Source organism: Lolium perenne, chromosome 6 (assembly GCF_019359855.2).
Source record: "Lolium perenne isolate Kyuss_39 chromosome 6, Kyuss_2.0, whole genome shotgun sequence".
In the NCBI taxonomy this organism is placed as follows: domain Eukaryota; kingdom Viridiplantae; phylum Streptophyta; class Magnoliopsida; order Poales; family Poaceae; genus Lolium; species Lolium perenne.
Genome location: NC_067249.2, coordinates 180,151,047 through 180,171,085, shown reverse-complemented (window position 1 = coordinate 180,171,085; position 20,039 = coordinate 180,151,047). Strand labels below are relative to the sequence as shown.

Sequence of the window (20,039 nt, the reverse complement as noted above, 5' to 3'; positions counted from 1 at the left end):
CCCTCCGCTAAATCTGATGCCCCGACAGCCGGGGTGGCTGCTGGCCATCGGTCTTGCAACGGGAGTTCACTAGGCCTCTAGATCTGGTGGCGGCACCAGCCCGTGGTGGCTGTGGGCTGCCCTTGTTTTTTGGAGGAGCTCCCTCACCGGGATCTGCACGGGTAGATGCCGGTGAGGTTGGTGATCGTCTGGTCAGGTATGGGAGCATTTTGTCGGTGGTGACCTCGGTGCTCTGTTGCGGTGCGGCGGCGCGAGGAGTTTCGTATCCGGGGTGGCGGCCTCGGTTGGTGGGAACCTTGCTGGTTGGCGGGCGAGCCAGAGGTTTAGTTGTTGGTCCGTGACCATGGTCGTGCGGGCGACATGGTCTCGGCGAGCGGTGCTCCGTGGTAGCGGTGCGGTCACCGTTTTGGCGGTGCTCCATGCCATGTGCGGGAGGCGGAGAGGTCTTGCCGAGGGGAAACTCTTTCTAAGGTCTTCCCGAGACGCGACGGCGACGTCTACGGACACCATCCCCTTCTTGAAGGCATCGTTGCGGCTCTTCTCGGCTCTCCTAGGTGCTCCGGGCGAAAGCCCAAGATTCTCGGATCGGGCGGTGGTGGTGCTCTTGCATTGCGCTCTTCTTGAAGACACCACCTTGAAGCTCATGACGTGTGGTTTTCCGTTGGTTGGAAGGCGGAGGTGCGAGGCTTCTTCGGATCGCATCGGCTCTTCATTTGGCGATCTTCGGCAAAGCTTGCAGCTTGCCCTACTCCTTTTGTTGAGCTTCCCAGATGCTACTTGTTGGTCTGTGTGCAGCGTTGTGGTTGCCTGGTGGTGGTCGGCCTATGGTGACGTCGCCAGCGACGGGAGGGCTGCCGACGGTGTGCGTGTTCGTTGGCTTGCTCTTTGGGTGAACTCTGGCCCGACACTGTTGTTGTCCAGTTTCTACTCCGAGTCTGCGTAGTCGTTGTAATCGCTGTGCTCGTTGTTCGCGATCCCGGCGGTAGCTTATGTGGTAGTTTCTGTGGGTGTGGGTGTGGTGTGCATTCTTGTAAGCCGGGTTCAGCACCTTATATTATTTCTTATCGTTGTTGAGGGCATTATTAATTTAACGTCGGACATTTTGCCTTTTATCTAAAGAAAAACCACTGAATTAGCTTTATTAACTGAACAACCGAATAACGAGACCAAAGTGGCCAAGTGATGGCTCGAAGGATCGTCACAAGGTCCAACTAGAGACCCTGAGACTCTCGTCATGATACTCAGCATTTGGAAACATCATTTTCAATAAATAAATATGGCCGTATATCGAAGTTGTCAAAGACACGAGAAAGTGGAAAAGAAATACTACATCGAAAGCTATCAACCCATAAAGACCATTTAGAAAAGAAAAAAAGAACATCAAAAGCTATGAGCGATCAATATCTTTTTCTGTTAGAGCTATCTTCACAGTTAGAGGACACGGCGCGGGATATTTTTTCTCAACATGGGTGATCGCGTGATCTACGTCTAGATCCACCTAGCTAGTTTTTTACGGAACTATGGATTTTTATCGTCGAATTTTATGGTGTTTTGTAACAGATATTTGTACTTTTGTTTGCATTCTAGCCATCCAGAGACCAGATCTATTGCTTAAAGTAATAAAGTGTCTATTTTCGTAAAAATCAGCGATCAATATCTATGGAAGTTTAGCGTTGGCAACAATCGCTATCATATGGGCGATGTGTGCGAATCTAGCAATGAGTTTTTTGCAATGGAAGCCAGTACCACCGATACAACAGCGAGTACCTTTAGTGGCCCTACGCCTGAAAATTACGGCTTCATGGCAAATCAATGCATGACATGACAGGGGAAAAACTGTCGATCAATAAAATCATGCATCTATCATGCGTGCCTCCAACCCAAGACCCAAACAGATGTCACATTTTTATCCGTTTGGGTCGTTGGCCAGACACGTGGATACACGTGGATGGTGTGGGAACGCCGGTCTTGGGTAGTATTCCCCAACGCAGTACGGAAGACCCAAATTATATACCTTTTTTGATCTTTTCTCTGTGTACTAGGACGGAGCAGCTGCGAGGACGGCCTCGAGCCCTGGCTGGGCGGCACGGCGACGTGGTTCTCGCCGGTGACAGGGGAGGCGGCGCGAGATGCCATGGGGCGGACACAGGGGAGGTGATGAGGACATCCCGTCTATTGATACAACCGCTATACCTACAGTCACAAATACAAGGACCAATCACTCAAGCTCGTGCCAAACAACTTAACTATCAGGTACTTTAATTTTTTGGAACAATTTCTCACATACATGAGAATATGATGCTGTCTAAATCAGATATGTTTGTTATCTTAGGAATGATGGACCTAGCATGGATAAGGAGGACAAACATTGGAGCATGATCACGCATAGAGGATATGGCAGCAAGCATTTGAGGATTGAAGAGGATGCCGCAAGTGGAGATTTCAGAACTTTGAAGCCACCATAAGAAGAGATGAAGACATGGACGAAATATAGAGTTCTCCACTTCATAATTTCGTCCATAGTATAATATAGTGTTGCGTCACTTTTATTTTTGGGCCAGGCCCATGTCATTTTCACAGGAATTAAGTCAGCCACTTTTTAGAGTCCGTAGGTGGAAGGCTTTCTAGGATTTGGTTCGGCCACCATACGTATGGCTGGCCGAAACCCCACGTTTTCCTCCTTTAAATACCCCCATAGCCGTCACGTTTAGACTCGAATTTTGATTATACTAAAAGTTAGTCATTGCTGCAACTCTCGTGTACTTATTTTGAGGCCAACGCCCAGAACAAGACCGACTATTCGGAATCTCAGCTTATTCAATAAAGCTTTCATCTATATCCGCAATATTCTGATTGCATCATTAATTCTTACTTGTTCTCGATTTCAGGTAGGAATTAAGACCCTCGCTGGTCAGGCTGATCGTGCATCCGCAAGATCAGTAACTTCCGGAGATTGTCCTAGCGATTGCATTGGCGCATGAGCTTTGCACGTGTAGTCGGATCGTCAAACACGAACTCCACCAATAAATTGACGTTATCATACTCTCATCGAAAGATCGGACACCTTTGCCCTATCAAGTGGTATCAGATTTCGGGTTGGTCGGTGAGATTTTACTGTTTTCCTAGTGTAGATTGCATCTGCCATCATACCCATAAACCACGAAAAAGCCAAAAAAAATACAGTTAGAGTTTAGATTATATCGTCCCATAAACCCCCTGCCACATCTTTGCATTGTCTTTTCGGTTTTGCATAGTTAAATTTGTGTCTGCATCTTCGTGTCGAGTTGCTGGTCTTAGTGTCTAGTTCCTTTAGAGTTTCGAGTTCTGGTCATATTAGTCACGCCGTCACTACCACTCGCACCATACGCAGATCACCGCCGTCATCGCCATATACAACTACCATATACACCTACCACATACTTCCGCCATCGCCGTATACACCTGCCATATACACCTGCCATATACTTCCGCCATCGCCATATACACCTACCATATACATACGCATCTACCATATACCCTGTTTCCTACCGCGACACAGATTGTTGTTGTTTCTCTGTCGCGACAGAGTCCGAGTAGAATTAGGTTTTATTGTTTTTCCTCCTTAGCTGTTGTCTACTAATTTCTTCCGTGTTGTAGAAAAAAATTTCCGTGAGATAAGTTTCGGCCGCCGGTAAAGAATTGTGAAGGAGAGCAAAAACAAAGTCTGGAACCACCTCCGAAAAAAATTTCTGGCTACACTAGTTTTCAACCGTGGAGATCACTTTTCGCCACTAGCCGTTATAGCGATATTTTTTTGGCGCCTGCGCGCTTTTCGGAGCACTTTCCAGAAATTCCGACAAAAAAAATTTCTCAGGTTATACTATTTTTAGACCTTGGGGATCAGTTTGAGACACTTTCCATCATAGTGATTTTTCGCATCTCGGTTCGCCACATCATCACCACCTCATCGCTACTAGTTGCTTGTGTGCCACCTCATCATCACCGTTGTTGAGCCTACTTTCAATATTGCATTACTGTTTTGACAATTGTTATTTGCTACCATATTAGCCTTCCTACAGCTCTACATATTGTCTCCACGTGCACTGTGTCGACACCTGGTAATCGCTTTGGCAATCTTTGGAGACGCTGATCCTTGTTGGTTGCCATATTACCTTCCTCCTGTTTGGTAAGGACTTGTAAGAGCTTTGTATTTTGCTTGACGAATTGCGTGTGAACCGCCATATTCCGTAGTTTGTAGGCATATACATTTGTGCTTTTTGAGTACTAACCATGCCAGGACCTACACCGGCCGCTGTTGACCCAGCCAAGATGACGAGTGAGGAGTTGCATGCTCACTTCACCCACCTTTTGGGGGGGTATGCACGCGACGTCGATGTGCGCATTGGTGACGTGGACCCCAAACTCACCGACGCATTGGACAAGCTGGATGGCCTCGAGGAAGCTTTCAACTCCAAGCTCGACACCAAGTTCCAGGAGCTCTTGACTCGGTTGCCGCCACCTCGCGACAACATACGAGGAAGCGCAGGCCGCGTTCCTCGTGTGCAGGTGCCCGCGGGTACCGCTCCTGTTGCAGCAACCGCACCTTCTGATGAAGGATACGAAGACTATGAAGGGGACGCAGACGAACTGGTAGATGAGAACGTGCTGGCCGGCGAGGAAGTCGAACAACCTGCACCTGGTCGTCCACGACAACTGAACCGCAACGCTCGCCCACCTCAACGGCTGGTACGTGATGATGATCATGTTGCTAAACTGAAACTGAATATTCTGCCATTTGAGGGTAGATATAATCCTGATGCATACCTTACTTGGAAATTGGAAGTAGAGCAACATTTTTGCATGTTTACGCTATCCTGATCATTTGCGTGTTAGTGCTGCTACTTGTGAGTTCACAGATTTTGCATCTATTTGGTGGTCTGAACATTGTAGAGTACATCATGCTAATATTCCTACTACTTGGGTTGGTTTAAAACTTGCTATGCGTACTCGTTTTGTTCCTCCACGTTATCAACGTGATTTGCTAAAAAAAAATTGTCTCGCTTAGAATAAGGGGAAAATTATGTAGAAGATTATTATCAAGAATTGCAAACTGGCATGATTCGATGTGGTATTGTAGAGGATAATGAGGATATGCTTGCACGTTTCTTTGGTGGTTTGAATAAAGAGATTCGGCATATTTTAGATTATAAGGAGTACAACACTATTACTCGCTTGTTTCATCTTGCTTGCAAAGCTGAACGTGAAGTGCAGGATCGTTAACCACCATGGAGAAGAGCTAATCTTTCTGCAGGTCGTACATCATCGTGGTCTCCGCGACAATCAGCGCCACCATCTCGTGTTGCTGCATCAGCGCCTACTACCTCCAAGTACACTGCGCCTGCATCACATGCGCCACCTGCTGCTACTCCACCACCAGCTGCTGGTCCTCCTCGGAGTTCATCTTCCATGGCCTCCACGGGGAAGACGCGCGACATTCAATGTCGCAAATGGTTGGGATTTGGTCACATAGAGAGAGAATGCAGAACCAAGCGTGTGATGTTGGTGCGTGAAGATGGAGAATATGATTCTGCAAGTGATTTTAACGAAGATACATTGGCCCTTATTGCTGCACGTGATGGTGCCAAATCTGATTCTGAGAGAGAGATGAAGGTAATGAAAGCTGACACTGCTGATCAGTACAGGAGCTTAGTTGCACAACGTGTGTTGAGCGTGTAATTGAGCAAATCTGAGCATGATCAACGCCACAATCTATTTTAAACAAGAGGCGTTGTAAAAGAGCGAGCTATACGGATCATGAGTGATGGAGGGAGCTGCAATAACCTGGCTAGCGTTGATATGGTGGAGAAGCTTTCTCTACCTACGAGACAGCGCACACATCCATATTACATTCAATGGTTTGAGAGCTCTCGGAAGCTCAAGGTAACAAGAACTACACGTGTGCATTTTACTATTGGTACATATTATGATTTTGTTGATTGTGATGTTGTACCTATGCAAGTTTGTTCTTTGTTACTTGGTAGACCTTGGCAATTTGATAGAGAATCTGTTCATAATGGTAAAACTAACTCAGTATTCTCTTATGCACGATGAAAAGAAAATTGGTCTCAAACCTATGACTCCTGAACAAATATTAAAAGATGATCTTGCTAGAGCTAGTAGAGTAAAAAATAAGGAGAAACATAAGAGTGAAAATCAGATTATTGCTGCAGATTTTGTGCCACATAAGACTAATACTAAATCTGATTCGAACCATTCTACTGAAATTCGTTTGAAAAATCCTTGTTTGCTTGCTAGCAAAACTGATATTGCTAAACTTGATGTGAACACTACTCAATGTTATGCTATTATTTGCAAAGAAGTTCTGTTTTCATTTGAGGATGTGCCTCCTTCTTTGCCACCTGCGATTGCTAACCTTTTGCAGGAGTTCATTGATGTGTTCCCACAAGATGTTCCACCTGGATTACCACCTATTCGTGGGATAGAGCACCATATTGACTTGATTCCAGGAGCTTCGCTGCTCAACCGTGCACCATATCATACCAATCCTGAAGAGACCAAAGAGATTCAGCGACAAATTCAGGTTCTCCAAGATAAAGGTTACATTCGTGAGTCTCTTAGCCCATGTGTTGTTCCTATTATCTTGGTCCCTAAGAAATATGGTTCTTCACGCATGTGTACTGACTGTAGGGCTATTAATAATATTACCATTCGATACCATCATCCTATACCTCGTTTAGATGATATGCTTGATGAATTGAGTGGTTCTATTATGTTCTCTAAAGTTGATTTGCGTAGTGGTTACCACCAGATTCGTATGCAATTAGGAGATGAATGGAAAACAACGTTTAAAACTAAGTTTGGTTTATATGAGTGGTTAGTAATGCCTTTTGGTTTAACTAATGCACCAAGTACTTTCATGATACTGATGAACAAAGTTTTACGTGCTTTCATTGGACGTTTTGTGGTGGTATACTTTGATGATATTCTGATTTATATCAAATCTTTGGAGGATCATTTGGATCATTTACGTGCTGTTTTCAATGCTTTACGTGATGCACGTTTGTATGGTAATCTTGAGAAGTGCACCTTTTGCACCAATCGAGTTGTGTTTCTTGGCTATGTTGTTACTGCGCAGGGTATTGAAGTTGATCCAGCCAAGATTGAGGTAATTGAGAGTTGGTCGCAGCCAAAGACGGTCACACAAGTGAGGAGTTTTCTTGGCCTCGCTGGTTTTATAGGCGCTTTGTGAAAGATTTTGGATCCATTGCTGCGCTGCTGAATGAGCTTACAAAGAAGGATGTGCCCTTTGTGTGGGGCGATGCACAACAAGAAGCCTTCATGTTACTGAAAGATAAGTTAACACATGCTCCATTACTCCAACTTCCTGATTTCAATAAGACTTTTGAGCTTGAATATGATGCTAGTGGAATTGGTTTGGGAGGTGTGTTATTACAAGAGGGCAAACCTGTTGCATATTTTAGTGAGAAATTGAGTGGGCCTAGTCTGACTATTCTACTTATGATAAAGAATTATATGCGCTGGTTCGGACATTAGAAACTTGGCAACATTATTTATGGCCTAAAGAATTTGTTATACATTCTGATCATGAATCTTTGAAGCATATTCATAGTCAAGCTAAGTTGAATCATCGCCATGCAAAGTGGATTGAATTTATTGAGTCTTTTTCTTATGTTATCAAACACAAAAGGGTAAAGATAATGTTATTACTAATGCTTTGTCGCGTCGTTATACTATGCTATGTCAACTTGACTTCAAGATTTTTGGATTGGAAACTATAAAGGAACAATACTTGCATGATGATGATTTTAAAGATGTGTTGCTGAATTGTAAAGATGGTAGAACATGGAACAAATTCGTCCTCAATGATGGATTTGTGTTCCGTGCTAACAAGTTATGCATCCCAGATAGTTTCGTTTGTGTTTTATTGTTGCAGGAGGCGCATGGAGGAGGATTGATGGGACACTTCGGTGTGAAGAAGATGGAGGATGTACTTGCTGCACACTTCTTTTGGCCACGTATGGGTCGAGATGTTGAGAGATTTGTGGCACGCTGCACTACATGTCAAAAAGCTAAGTCTCGACTTAATCCACATGGTTTATATATGCCTCTTCCTGTTCCTAGTGTACCTTGGGAGGATATTTCTATGGATTTCGTTTTTGGATTGCCTCGTATACAGAAGGGGAGGGATAGTATCTTTGTTCTTGTGGATCGGTTTTCTAAGATGGCACACTTTATTCCATGTCACAAGACTGATGATGCTACACATGTTGCTGATTTGTTCTTTCGCGAAATTGTTCGTTTACATGGTGTACCAAATACTATTGTTTCTGATCGTGATACTAAGTTTCTTAGCCACTCTTGGAGATGTTTATGGGCTAAGTTGGGGCCTAAATTGATGTTTAGTACTACATGTCATCCCCAAACTGATGGACAAATTGAAGTAGTAAATAGAACATTGTCTACTATGCTGGGGGCTGTTTTGAAACAGAACTTAAAATTGTGGGAAGAATGTTTACCTCATATTGAATTTGCTTACAATCGTTCGTTGCATTCTACCACTAAGATGTGCCCTTTTGAGATTGTGTATGGTTTTGTTGCACGTGCACCTATTGATTTATTGCCTTTATCATCTTCGGTGCAAAATAATTTGGATGCTACAGAACGTGCTGAATTGATATTAAAATTGCATGAGACTACTAAAGACAACATAGAACACATGAATGATAAGTATAAAATTGATGGGTATAGACGAAGAAAGCATGTTATGTTTGATGTTGGTGATCTTGTTTGGTTGCATTTGCGCAAAGATCGATTTCCTGAATTACGCAAGTCTAAACTAATGCCACGCGCTGCTGGTCCTTTTAAAGTGTTAGAGAAAATAAATGATAATGCATATAAACTTGAGCTTTCGGCAGAATTTGGTCCGGTTAGTCCTACATTTAACATTGCAGATTTGAAGCTTTACTTTGGTGAAGAAGAGGAGCTTTCGTCGAGGACGACTTCAATTCAAGAAGGGGGGCATGATGAGGACATCCCATCTATTGATACAACCGTTGTACCTAGAGCCACACAAATACAAGGACCAATTACTCGAACTCGTGCCAAACAACTTAATTATCAGGTACTTTCGTTTCTTGAAACTATTCCTCACATACATGAGAATATGATGCTGGCTAAATCAGATATGCTTGTTACTCTTAGGAATGATGGACCTAGCATCGATGAGGAGGACAAGCATTGGAGCATGATCACGCATGGAGGAGATGGCAGCAAGCATTTGAGAATTGAAAGGGACGCCGCAAGTGGAAATTTCAGAACTTTGAAGCCACCATAAGAAGAGATGAAGACATGGACGAAATATAGAGTTCTCCACTTCATAATTTCGTCCATAGTATAATATGGTGCTGCGTCAGCTTTAATTTTGGGCCAGGCCCATGTTATTTTCGCAGGAATTAAGTCAGCCATTTTTAGAGTCCGGATTGAAGGGGGAAAGGCTTTCTAGGGTTTGGTTCGGCCACTATACGTATGGCTGGCCGAAACCACACCTTTTCCTCCTTTAACCTCCATAGCCGTCACATTTAGACTCGAATTTTGATTACACTAAAAGTTATTCATTGCTGCAACTCTCGTGTACATCTTTTGAGGCCAACTATTCGGAATTCCACCTTATTCAATAAAGCTTTCATCTATATCCGCAATATTCTGATTGCATCATTAGTTCTTACTTGTTCTCGATTTCATGTAGGAATTAAGACCCTCGTTGGTCAGGCTGATCGTGCATCCGCAAGATCAGTAACTTCCGAAGATTGTCCTAGCGATTGCATTGGCGCATGAGCTTTGCATGTGTAGCCGGATCGTCAAGCACGGACTCCACCAACAAATCGATGTTATCATACTCTTATCGAAAGATCGGACACCTTTGCCTTATCAGGAGGCGGCGCGAGATGCCATGGGGCGGCCACGGCCACGTGCGCAGGACACCCACGGGCGGCAGACGTCATGGCGAGGAGCGTGCGCGGCCGGCGGCGCATGAGGCCCGGGAGGCGAGGCGAGAAGGGCGGCCTCCACGCGCCCACGACGCCCAGGGCACGGGCGGATGCTGTGGGGCGGCGGCAGCGACGCGCTCGCGACGCCTAGGGATGCGGCGGCGGCGGCAGCGCTCGAAGGCGTCGAACCGGCTGTCAGCAGCGGCTGGAGGAGCTCCGTTGGAGTCTCACTAAGAATGGTGTATTCTCCATATGGTCCATGTACAAAGCATTATGCATTATGGTGTATTCTCCGTAACCTCCATATGAGAGGTTGTACAAATCAAGGGCGCGAGGATACGCTTCAAGCAATTCATCGAAACGCTGACGGATCGCGAGGTAATATCTGCATTCGTGTGATCTTAGCCTGAGTGTGCCGTTGCTTAGAGTGTTAATGTATACATCACTCTCTTCTAATGGCAGCTCGTCTTCGAAGTGACGGCCACTGCCGTTTGCCTCAACAAGGATCACCGCCCGACTCGGGTCTTCCCGGAGATGTCGTCCAAGCTGCAACAGTTCTTCTCATCCCATGATGGTTAACATTATATAAGGGCTACAAAAAAAAAAACATTATATAAGGGACGATGCTACACAGTGCCCAGGCACCGGTTAGTCTACCACGGTGCTCCCCTGGTCGGAACAAAAAAAATTCCAGAAATAGAAGTGGGCCTAAAAGCTGACAGTGACAGGTAACCGAAAATAGAACCGCTACCATTATCTGCTCTGGGCTTGGTCAAAGCCGGGCCACCCGGATGAAAAGCAACACATACCCACACGCGCACATGCAAATCTGGCCACACTTAAAAAACAGTTTTAATCCTCTATATTTCTTTGCACGTGCAATCTGCCAACCCGTGTCCTGTTAGTGAACAAGGACAATCTTCATCTAACTTTTACAAAAAAATTACATTCATTAGTAAAACAACTCATTGCTCATATTTCGTTGATTTACTTGAGGATGTAAAAAACCTTAACGATGGATGTAGAAAAATATAAAAATTACATGTAAAATCATCAAAACTGAGATCACAAACAGTGTTTTACACCTTGATTTATTCAAGATTTTGGATGTAAAAAAAGTAGAAAAATTACATCCTAATGCACCAGATGGAACTAAAAACCACCGCCTTGATCCAGTTGTTGCAAAAAAAAAAAAATACATTCATAACTTAAAACTCTTGTATGTTTTTTTTTTCGAAATGGGGACTCTCCCCCAGCCTCTGCATCGAGTGATGCATGCAGCTTTTATTGATGATTATTAAGTTTAAGTGTATGTTTTACAAAAGATTACATCATGGATCACATAGGGTTGAGACATGAATCAACCATCTAAAGACAAGAGAAAACATGTGGCGACTCTGCGCTACCATGTTAATCTAAGATCAAAACGCCAGCTGAACTGGTTGTATATATCCCGCGCAACCTTCTCTAGCCGGTTGCACCCAATATCCAAGTCCTCGCGTTTCTCCGTTGGTTGTAGGTAGGACCACATACGGATCCAATGTGTAGCCATTGGTATTACCTGCATAAAAGAAGTTGATTTTGCATTGTTAAATATATAATCATTCCGAGTATTCCACATGGCCCATAATAAAGCACAAACACCAACTCTGATGTGCACTTTATCTTTCTTTGGTACACCCGCTAACCAATTCCCAAACAAGTTCGTAATATTTGCCGGGGGACTAATATTAAAAGTCATATAGACTACACACCATACCATTTTTGCAAAGGGACAATCGATAAATAAATGTTGTATTGTTTCATCTTGATCACAAAAACAACATCTACGACTTCCTTGCCAGTTCCTCTTTGCTAAATTATCTTTAGTAAGCAAAACTTTCTTATGCAAGAACCACATAAAAATTCTAATTTTAAGTGGTACTTTCATCTTCCAAATGTATTTACGAAGAAACTTTGTGTGGTCATTCATGTAATCTAGATACAAAGATTTGACCGAGAAAATGCCAGACGTTGTTAACTTCCAAATAAAAACATCCGGCTGTGTGGTCAGATTAACACTGACTAAGCGGCTGCACAAGTGTGTCCATCTATCCTCCCTGTTTCCCGCAAGTGCCTGTCTAAAACCTATGTTCAAAGGTACCTGTGACATAACATGAGCAACCGAAACTTGTTTGTGTTGGACAATGTTATATAGGGAGGGATATTGTTGGGAGAAAGGCGTATTCCCAAGCCATGTATCTTCCCAGAAACGAGTTTCTTCTCCATTACCTACCGTGAAGGACCCGCGTTTGAAAAAATCATCTTTCGATTTCATCAAACCGCGCCAAAAGGGGGAATCCATAGGTTTTGCCTTAACTTGGGATAGCGATTTTGAATGAAGATATTTATTTTTTATAAGCTCTTGCCATACACCCTGTTCATTTAGCAGTTTAAAAAGCCACTTGCTGAGTAAACACTTATTTTTTATCTCCAACACTTCCACACCTAAGCCACCTTGATCCTTGGGTCGGCATATGATGTTCCAACGAGTCAGTCTATACTTCTTCTTATGGCCATCACTTTGCCAAAAAAACCTTGATCTAAAAAAATCCAGTCTTTTCCTAACCCCTTTTGGTATTTCAAAGAAAGAGAGCATAAACATCGGCAGGCTAGTTAATACTGAATTAATTAGCACTAACCTATCACCATAAGATAAAAGCTTTCCCACCCAACTTGCAAATTTCCTCTCGAATCGATCCTCGATGGCCTTCCATTCACTATTTTTTAGTTTGCGGTGATGAATTGGAATTCCCAAATATCTAAATGGAAAAGAACCGGCCTCACACCCGAAGAGAGTTATGTAATCCGTCTCAAAATCCTTTGCGTTGCCAAAGCAGAAAACTTCACTCTTGTGGAAGTTAATTTTCAGCCCCGACAGCTCCTCAAATATACATAAGATTAGTTTCATGTTGAGGACTTTCTCTAAATTATGTTCCATAAAAATGATAGTGTCATCAGCATATTGCAAAATTGAGATACCTCCATCAACTAGATGAGGTATTAGACCATCTACTTGGCCATCTGCCTTAGCGCGAGCAATCAAAATTGCTAACATGTCCACCACGATATTGAACAAAATAGGTGATAACGGGTCACCCTGTCTCAGACCCTTCCTAGTTTGAAAGTAATGACCTATGTCATCATTAACCTTAATACCGACACTCCCCCGACTAATGAACTGCTCAATCCATCGACACCATTAAAAAAAAAATTGTGATTCTTATCTTTTTTCGAGAATGTAAAAATAACAACTGTGGATGTATAAAAAAGAAAAAAAATACATCTAAATTACCAGACTATGGCCGTGAAGAAGGGGACGGCCTCCTGGCGGCTGCTCCGCCGCAAAGGAAGTCGGCGTCGAGCGCCGCCTCCATCACGCGCGTGTCCGGCGGAGCTCGCGCGCACTGGGAAAGGGTGAGTCGCCGACGGGGGTAGAGAGGGCAGGGACGAGGCGGGCGAGTGGCCGGAGGAGGTCGGACGCGCTGAGGCCGGGCGGGCGAGTCGCCGGTGGAGGTCGGACGCTCTGAGGCCGGGCGGGCGAGTCGCCGGCGGAGGTCGGACGCGCCGGGGCCGGGCGGGCGAGTCGCCGGCGGAGGTCGAACACGCCGGGGCCGGGCGGACGAGTCGCCGGCGGAGGTCGAACGCGCCGGGGCCGGGCGGACGAGTCGCCGGCGGAGGTCTGGCGCGCCGGGGCCGGGCGGAGGTCGAACGCGCCGGGGCCGGGCGGACGAGTCGCCGGCGGAGGTCTGGCGCACCGGGGCCGGGCGAACGAATCGCCGGCGGTTTCCGTTGGAAGCGTAGCACAGCCGTCTGCCCGCCTCACGGTCCTGACTCCTGATGCTGGGAGGAGATGAGATTTCCAGATGAAGTCACGGCCTCACGGGAGAGACGAAGACCAGTGCCTTACAGCCTGGCCACGTGCGGGAGTCTCACCCACCGCCTCAGGAAGACCGTTAGATGAGGATCGGACGGGCACGAGTAGGGAGCACCGTCTAAGACTACAGAGTGCTCTAGCATTAATTAGAATTTGGGTTATATAAGGGCCAAAGGTTTAATAAGATACAAGTAGTATGTGTACTTTGCTGAGCATGCTTTGCGAGATAATGAATAAATGTACATTTAGCATCTCCTCATATCACATGGCATATGGGAGTCCCTCTACACCTAAGTCGGTAATGATTTTCTTATGTTTAAGTCGATGATTTACATCAACCTCTCAGGAAAGAAAGTGATTTCTCCCATCTGTACGCGATTGCTCTTGGTGATCTATATATGTACAAACTAAAAATGTAGAAAATCATAAGATTATTTGTTTAGATAAAATTTCCACAAGTACAGTTGCTTACAAAAGAAAAGAAAAATATATGGAAACCAACATTCGGTAAAACACCCTTGACCTTGCTACTGCTTATTCAAATATTGGACCCCATATGTCGCGCATCCTTCTTTGCTGCCACCTGCACGACGGACCGATGAAGCAGTTCTCGGCAGGACAACTTTGTATTATCTATTTTTAGAAAGAAAGTAAAGTTGCCATCGGCTCAAAAAATCGAGATCTCAGATCCCACCGCAGTCATCTCAGGATCTTTGAACAGGGTATGTTAGTATGACCCCAATATTCTTCAGTCAAAAGAATGTTCAAAAGTTCAGTAAAATCCTACCGGAGGAACCGGCAAGTACTCCCATTTCTGCCTTGAGGATGTTGTATACTAGGCAGATTGAGAAGCAATTAGGGAGTAGCATGCAAAGGAAACATAGATCAAACTCTACTGACCATTCTTGATATAGTCACATTATCACTTCAAGCTACTGCTGATCAACAATTGCAGTGTCTTAGGAGAAACCATATTCAATGACACATCAAAGAGACAGTGCCTTAATAACCAGCTAAATGATCAAAAAGCAAGCACAAATCACTGTTCTTCAGGATACTACTACTACACAGTACCATGAACATCACTATATTCCCAAATGGCAGCAGCCTGATTCAGAGGAAACCGAGGAAGGATATAGAACCCAAACAATAAATTGGCACGACTAACTTAGCAAGACGAGACTAACTGAACTTACGTACTGTAGCAGAGATTATATATCCATACTCGATCATAACATTTAACTCAATCGAGATAACTACTGCTAGAGGTGAACTGCCCAACATTTCAATTCAAGGTTTTTTTTAACAGGGAATAGTTACTATGATTTCAGTAATCTTCAACAGCATCTAGAGATCAATCAACCACAATGTATTCAGCTAAAATACATGTTGAATACATTCTACCAAGTACAGATGGATGAACTGGCCAGAGTGCAATCTCAGCTTTGAGGATACATATTAAGAAACAATAAGCATGGTAGCGAAACATAAAACAGACTCTACTATTCATTCTTGATATAGTCTCATGCCATCATCGTCACTTTCAGGTGTTGTTTATCGACAACTGCTTAACCGCAACCGGTTTCAGAAATGCAATGAAGAGACAAGTGTAAAATCACAACTACATAACCAGTGAAGAAAGTTAACTGATCAACAAGCAAGCGGAAAATGAGACACTAAAGCTCCAAATTAAAAGAATCACTATTCTTCAGTATGCTACATACCAATCACATCATTGTATTCGCCTAGTCAAGAGTCAAGACCAGTATTCCTACATGTAAACAGACCAACAGTTCATCTCAGGATCTTTGAACAGAAGACGTTAGTACGACCCCAGTAATCTACAGTCAAAATACATGTTCAAAAGTTTCAAAGAATTATATCGAGGGCAGCTGGACAAACCGGCGAGAGTCGAATTTCTGCTTTAAGGGTACCGTATACCAGGCAGATTAAGAAGCAATTAGCATGCAAAGAAAACTTAGAACAAACTCTACTGACCATTTGTTGGTATGGTCGCATCATTACTTCAAGCTGCTGCTTATCGACTATCGCAGCATCTTAACCGCAACCAAGCAACCAGATTCAACGATGCAGCAAAGAAAGAGTGCCTTAACCAGTGAAGGCAGATAAAATATGAACAAGTAAGCACAGGTCACATACTAAACCTCCTGGTTAAACGGATCACTGTTTTTCAGAACCAGTACTACATGGTACCAAGCTCATCACTCACTGTGTTCCCAAATCACATGAGGGTGTTTCTCAGAGAAAACAAGGAACTCAACTGCGGAAGGATAGAACCCAATCAATGTATCAATCAATCAAACCTTTCCTCCGGAGAATAAAATCAACTTTCAGGTGCTGCTGCTTAACCAAAACCAGTTTCAGAGAAGCAATAAACAGACGACAGTAAAATCACAATGACATGCTGACAAGTGAAGATAATTAACTGATCAACAAGAAACCCCAAATAAGATACTACACCTCCTATTAAACAGATAGCCCTTCTTCAGTATGCTACATGCCGAGCATATCACTGTATGCACAATCATAGCTTAATTATGACATTCACCTCAATCAAGACTGTTACGCCAACATGGAATCAGACCAACAGTTCATCTCGGGATCTTTAGAACATACCCTACGAATCTTCAACGCCATCTAGGAGTCCGACCAGACATGTCTAATTTGTTGTTCCTAAAATTCTAGGGAGAAGAGATGGAAAAGTCGGCCAGAGGCAGATTAAGAAGCAATAAGCATGCAAGCAGAACATGCCAGTTTCAAAGATGCAACAAAAAGGCAATGCCTTAACTTAAGGCATCTAGAAGATCAACAAGCAATCACAGATCAGATAGTAGACCTCCACATTAACCGGACAACTGTTCTCCAGCATACTACATAGTACTGTACCAATTACTGTAGTGTACTCCCAAATCACAGCAGCGTGATTCAGAGGGTTCCGAGGAAGTCAGGATAGAAGCCAATGAATGAATGAACCATGCAAACCTTAGCTCCGGAGACGGAATCAGAAGAGATGTGATCTGCACCATCCGTATCCTGCGGTTTGTCTGGTGTACATGGATGTGACGACGAGCAGCGGGTTCCGGAGGGTATGGTTGTTGCTCACGATCGTGAACAGCTTCAGCCCAGCGAGCGCCTCCTGGGTGGCGTGCCAGAGCTGCGGCCCCATGCGACGGGAGCTGTAGGCTAGGTTGACGGTCCACAGTGCACGGGTGCTGTCCATGATCGCCATGAGGAGCTCGAGCTCGGCCTTGCCGCCCCGGAAGTCGAAGAGCGTCAGGTAGTGCAAGCACTGGTCGAGGCCCCCGTCGAGGGTCAGGTAGTAGGCGTGTTGGTCGTACCGGGTGGCCATCCCTTCTTCCCGTGGCACGGCGTCCGTGCGCTGCGTGCGTGCGCGCGCTGGATGGTCAGTCAGAGGCGCGAGATCGAAACCAATCTGTTCATGGTGGTTACATTGCATACCTCGATAGTCAGAAATTGCAGGCAAGGGAAACGCCTCAGCATCTGCTGCACCATGCGCACCACCATGTCAAACCCCATACCGCGGAGCGCCGTGTAGTCCAGGGCTAGCCATAGATTGCTGACAGACCGCATCTGCGGCTGCATCTCCTCCCTACCAACCTGCATATGCAGCCCAGCATGGAAGAATTTGAGTTGTTGGCATCGAGCAATTTACATGAGTAGGATGTCGAATGTCGTACCGCGATCTGGACGCCATCGATGTCGAGGGTGGCGGGGAGGATGAAGCGCAGGAGGCTTGTCAGTTTGGGCGCGCCGCTGATGCTGAGCGCTGCCGTGGAGCCGGGGAGCAGCTCGCTGAGCTTCGGGGCGTCGTCCACGGTGAGGCTACGCGAGGCGGTGCGGAGCATGGAGAGGCGATAGAGGCGAGGCGCCGCTCTGACGACGACGGTGTCCAGCGCGCAATCCTGGACCCAGAGCATGCGCAGGTGGCTGCACGCGGCGACGACGCCCTCGACGACGCCGGGGCGGCACGCGCAGCCGTGGAGCCCGAGCTCGGAGGCTCTGGTGAGCGCGTCGAGCTCCCCGGCCTCGACGGTGAAGAAGGCGAGGTGGAGGTGGCTGACGGTGGTGCACTGCAGGAGGAGAGGCGGGACGGCGATGAGCGCGGGAGGCTGGCCGGCGACTCCGCGGTTGAAGAGGACGACCTCGGACGGCCCGCCCCGCTGGAGCGCCGCGCACCAGCGCGCCGCGTGGTCGGGGCGCCACTCCGTGGACTCGACGCGGAAGGACGTGACGCCGCAGCGATGAAGATGTAGGTCTTCTTCTTCTGCCACGCCTTCGCCTTCGCCTTGGAATCCGTGGAGGAACTCGTCGAGCACGTTGGCGATGGCGTCGGCGACCTCGGAGCGGGGGATGGGGAGGCCCGCGAACTGCTTGTCGTGGAGGTAGAGCGGGTACGTGCGCCAGACCTCGCGCCAGCGCGGGGTGAAGAGGTAGCCGAGGCGGAGGAGGTCGGGAACGGGGAGGTGGCGGAAGAGCGCGCCGAGGGCGACCGCGGAGAGGCCCCGCCAGTCGGCGTGGCTGACGGCGGGGCGGGGGAGGCGGATGGCCGGGCGGTCGAGCGAGAGCGTGGCCGGGGGGTGCGGCCTGAGGAGGTTCCGCGCGACGTCGGCGAGGATCTCCTCCGGCATCGGCGGCATCGTCGCCGGCTCGGAGCGGTGGCGAGTGGCGGAGTGGGGGTTGGGGAGGCGTGTTTGGTTCACGGCGGGCGAGATGGAATGGTGAGCTGGCGCTCTGGGGAGATGCTTTTGTAGCCAGCTGTGAGAAGCTTTACGGATGGGCGCGGCAGGAGTAGATACTGGCCGTCGGATCAGAGAACAGATGACGCTCGCCCTCAGACCAGAGGAGTCAGCATCATCATAGTTCAAACTTCAAATCTCGCCTGTCTATTTTTTTCCTTTTCAGGTCCCTGAGATTCAAAATTTCTCACGTTATATTCGGTGACATTCGAAACAGTCTACTACTCCCATTCTAAAACCTCAATAATTCACCTCGAAAAAAATGGCCAAAGTGCACATAAGCATGGTCATCAGGCCTCATCTTAAGTATAGCATGATCACCGGTCTTCATTTTTGCACGGGCATCACAACGGAATGTACTTATCAGAATACGGAACGAAACAGAAGCACAATCCACACCAGAACAGACTCAGCAGCATCAGGTTCAGATTTCTAACCACGACATCACCATGCATAATTGCGACAACACCATGACAAAAAACGGAACTTCTTGCGCCTAGCTGAAAGTTGCAGCGGGTTCCTCGAAACCGAAGGATTTACAGTGAACTCAACCACTCCCAAGAAATCATGCCGCAGTAATAGGACTTAATTCCGTGGAGCCAAGCAGCAGAAAACGACAGGACTGGCGTCACAGATACTAGATATTTTTCCTCTAAGACCTATGAACTTGGTCTGAGGCTAGCAGAGACAAGCAAGTTTCAGATATCTACTAAGGGGCCCTAAAGTGTGCATCTAGGAAGCAATTCAAGAAATTTCATTGCATGAACCCACAAGCTCACTAGTTCTCCTCCTGTCTGGACAAATTCTGGAGAATTTCCAGCGCCCTTGCCCTCCCGATAATCACAATTGTCGCTCGCAGGCACAGGTTCAGCAGGGCATGATCTTCCAGCTGCATTGCAGCCTGCAATACATGAACAGCAAAAATGTTGCTAGTCACATATTTATAGAAGATAATGGAAAAAAGTAAGGAATGGTAGAAGATTGATGATTGAAAAATATTTAGTGAGATATGAACCGAAAACAAGATGATGCGGCCTAAGGCCAAGTGGGTTGCCCGATCTCACGAATTGACCGAGGGAAAGGCGGGGGAGAGGAAGAACACGAAGAACACGGCGATGAACACGATGAACACACGCAAACGCACACCAACCCGATACAATTCGGTTTACTCCCGATAGCCCGAACCACTATCCCGATAGAATCCCTCAAGAGAAAGACACGCGGTAGAATCCCCGAGAGGAAGATCGGTATACGATCGGTGGAATCACACGAGTGAGAGACCGGTGGTAGAATCACAAGTGTGAGAGACTAATCATATAAGGAGTGCCTTGTACAATA

General features: G+C 46.1%; 1 protein-coding gene across 1 annotated transcript; it reads right to left on the bottom strand.

The window, feature by feature from the left end:
• Nucleotides 1–15,275: 15,275 nt before the first annotated feature.
• LOC127306787 (uncharacterized) lies at nt 15,276–18,654 on the bottom strand. The gene is made up of 3 exons (XM_051337494.2): nt 17,643–18,654; nt 17,404–17,562; nt 15,276–17,323 (listed from the first exon to the last, which is right to left on the bottom strand). Exons 1-3 carry the CDS (start codon nt 18,600–18,602, stop codon nt 16,946–16,948), a joined length of 1,497 nt encoding a protein of 498 aa, XP_051193454.1. The 5' UTR covers nt 18,603–18,654; the 3' UTR covers nt 15,276–16,945.
• Between the last annotated feature and the right edge of the window lie 1,385 nt (nt 18,655–20,039).

Excerpts from the sequence above, each read along its gene's own strand:
- LOC127306787 (XM_051337494.2), bottom strand. The coding sequence starts at position 18,602 with ATGCCGCCGATGCCGGAGGAGATCCTCGCCGACGTCGCGCGGAACCTC. Across the intron at positions 17,563-17,642 it reads TCGATGGCGTCCAGATCGCG|GTTGGTAGGGAGGAGATGCA; the intron begins GTACGACATTCG and ends CTGCATATGCAG. Across the intron at positions 17,324-17,403 it reads TGCAATTTCTGACTATCGAG|CGCACGGACGCCGTGCCACG; the intron begins GTATGCAATGTA and ends GCACGCACGCAG.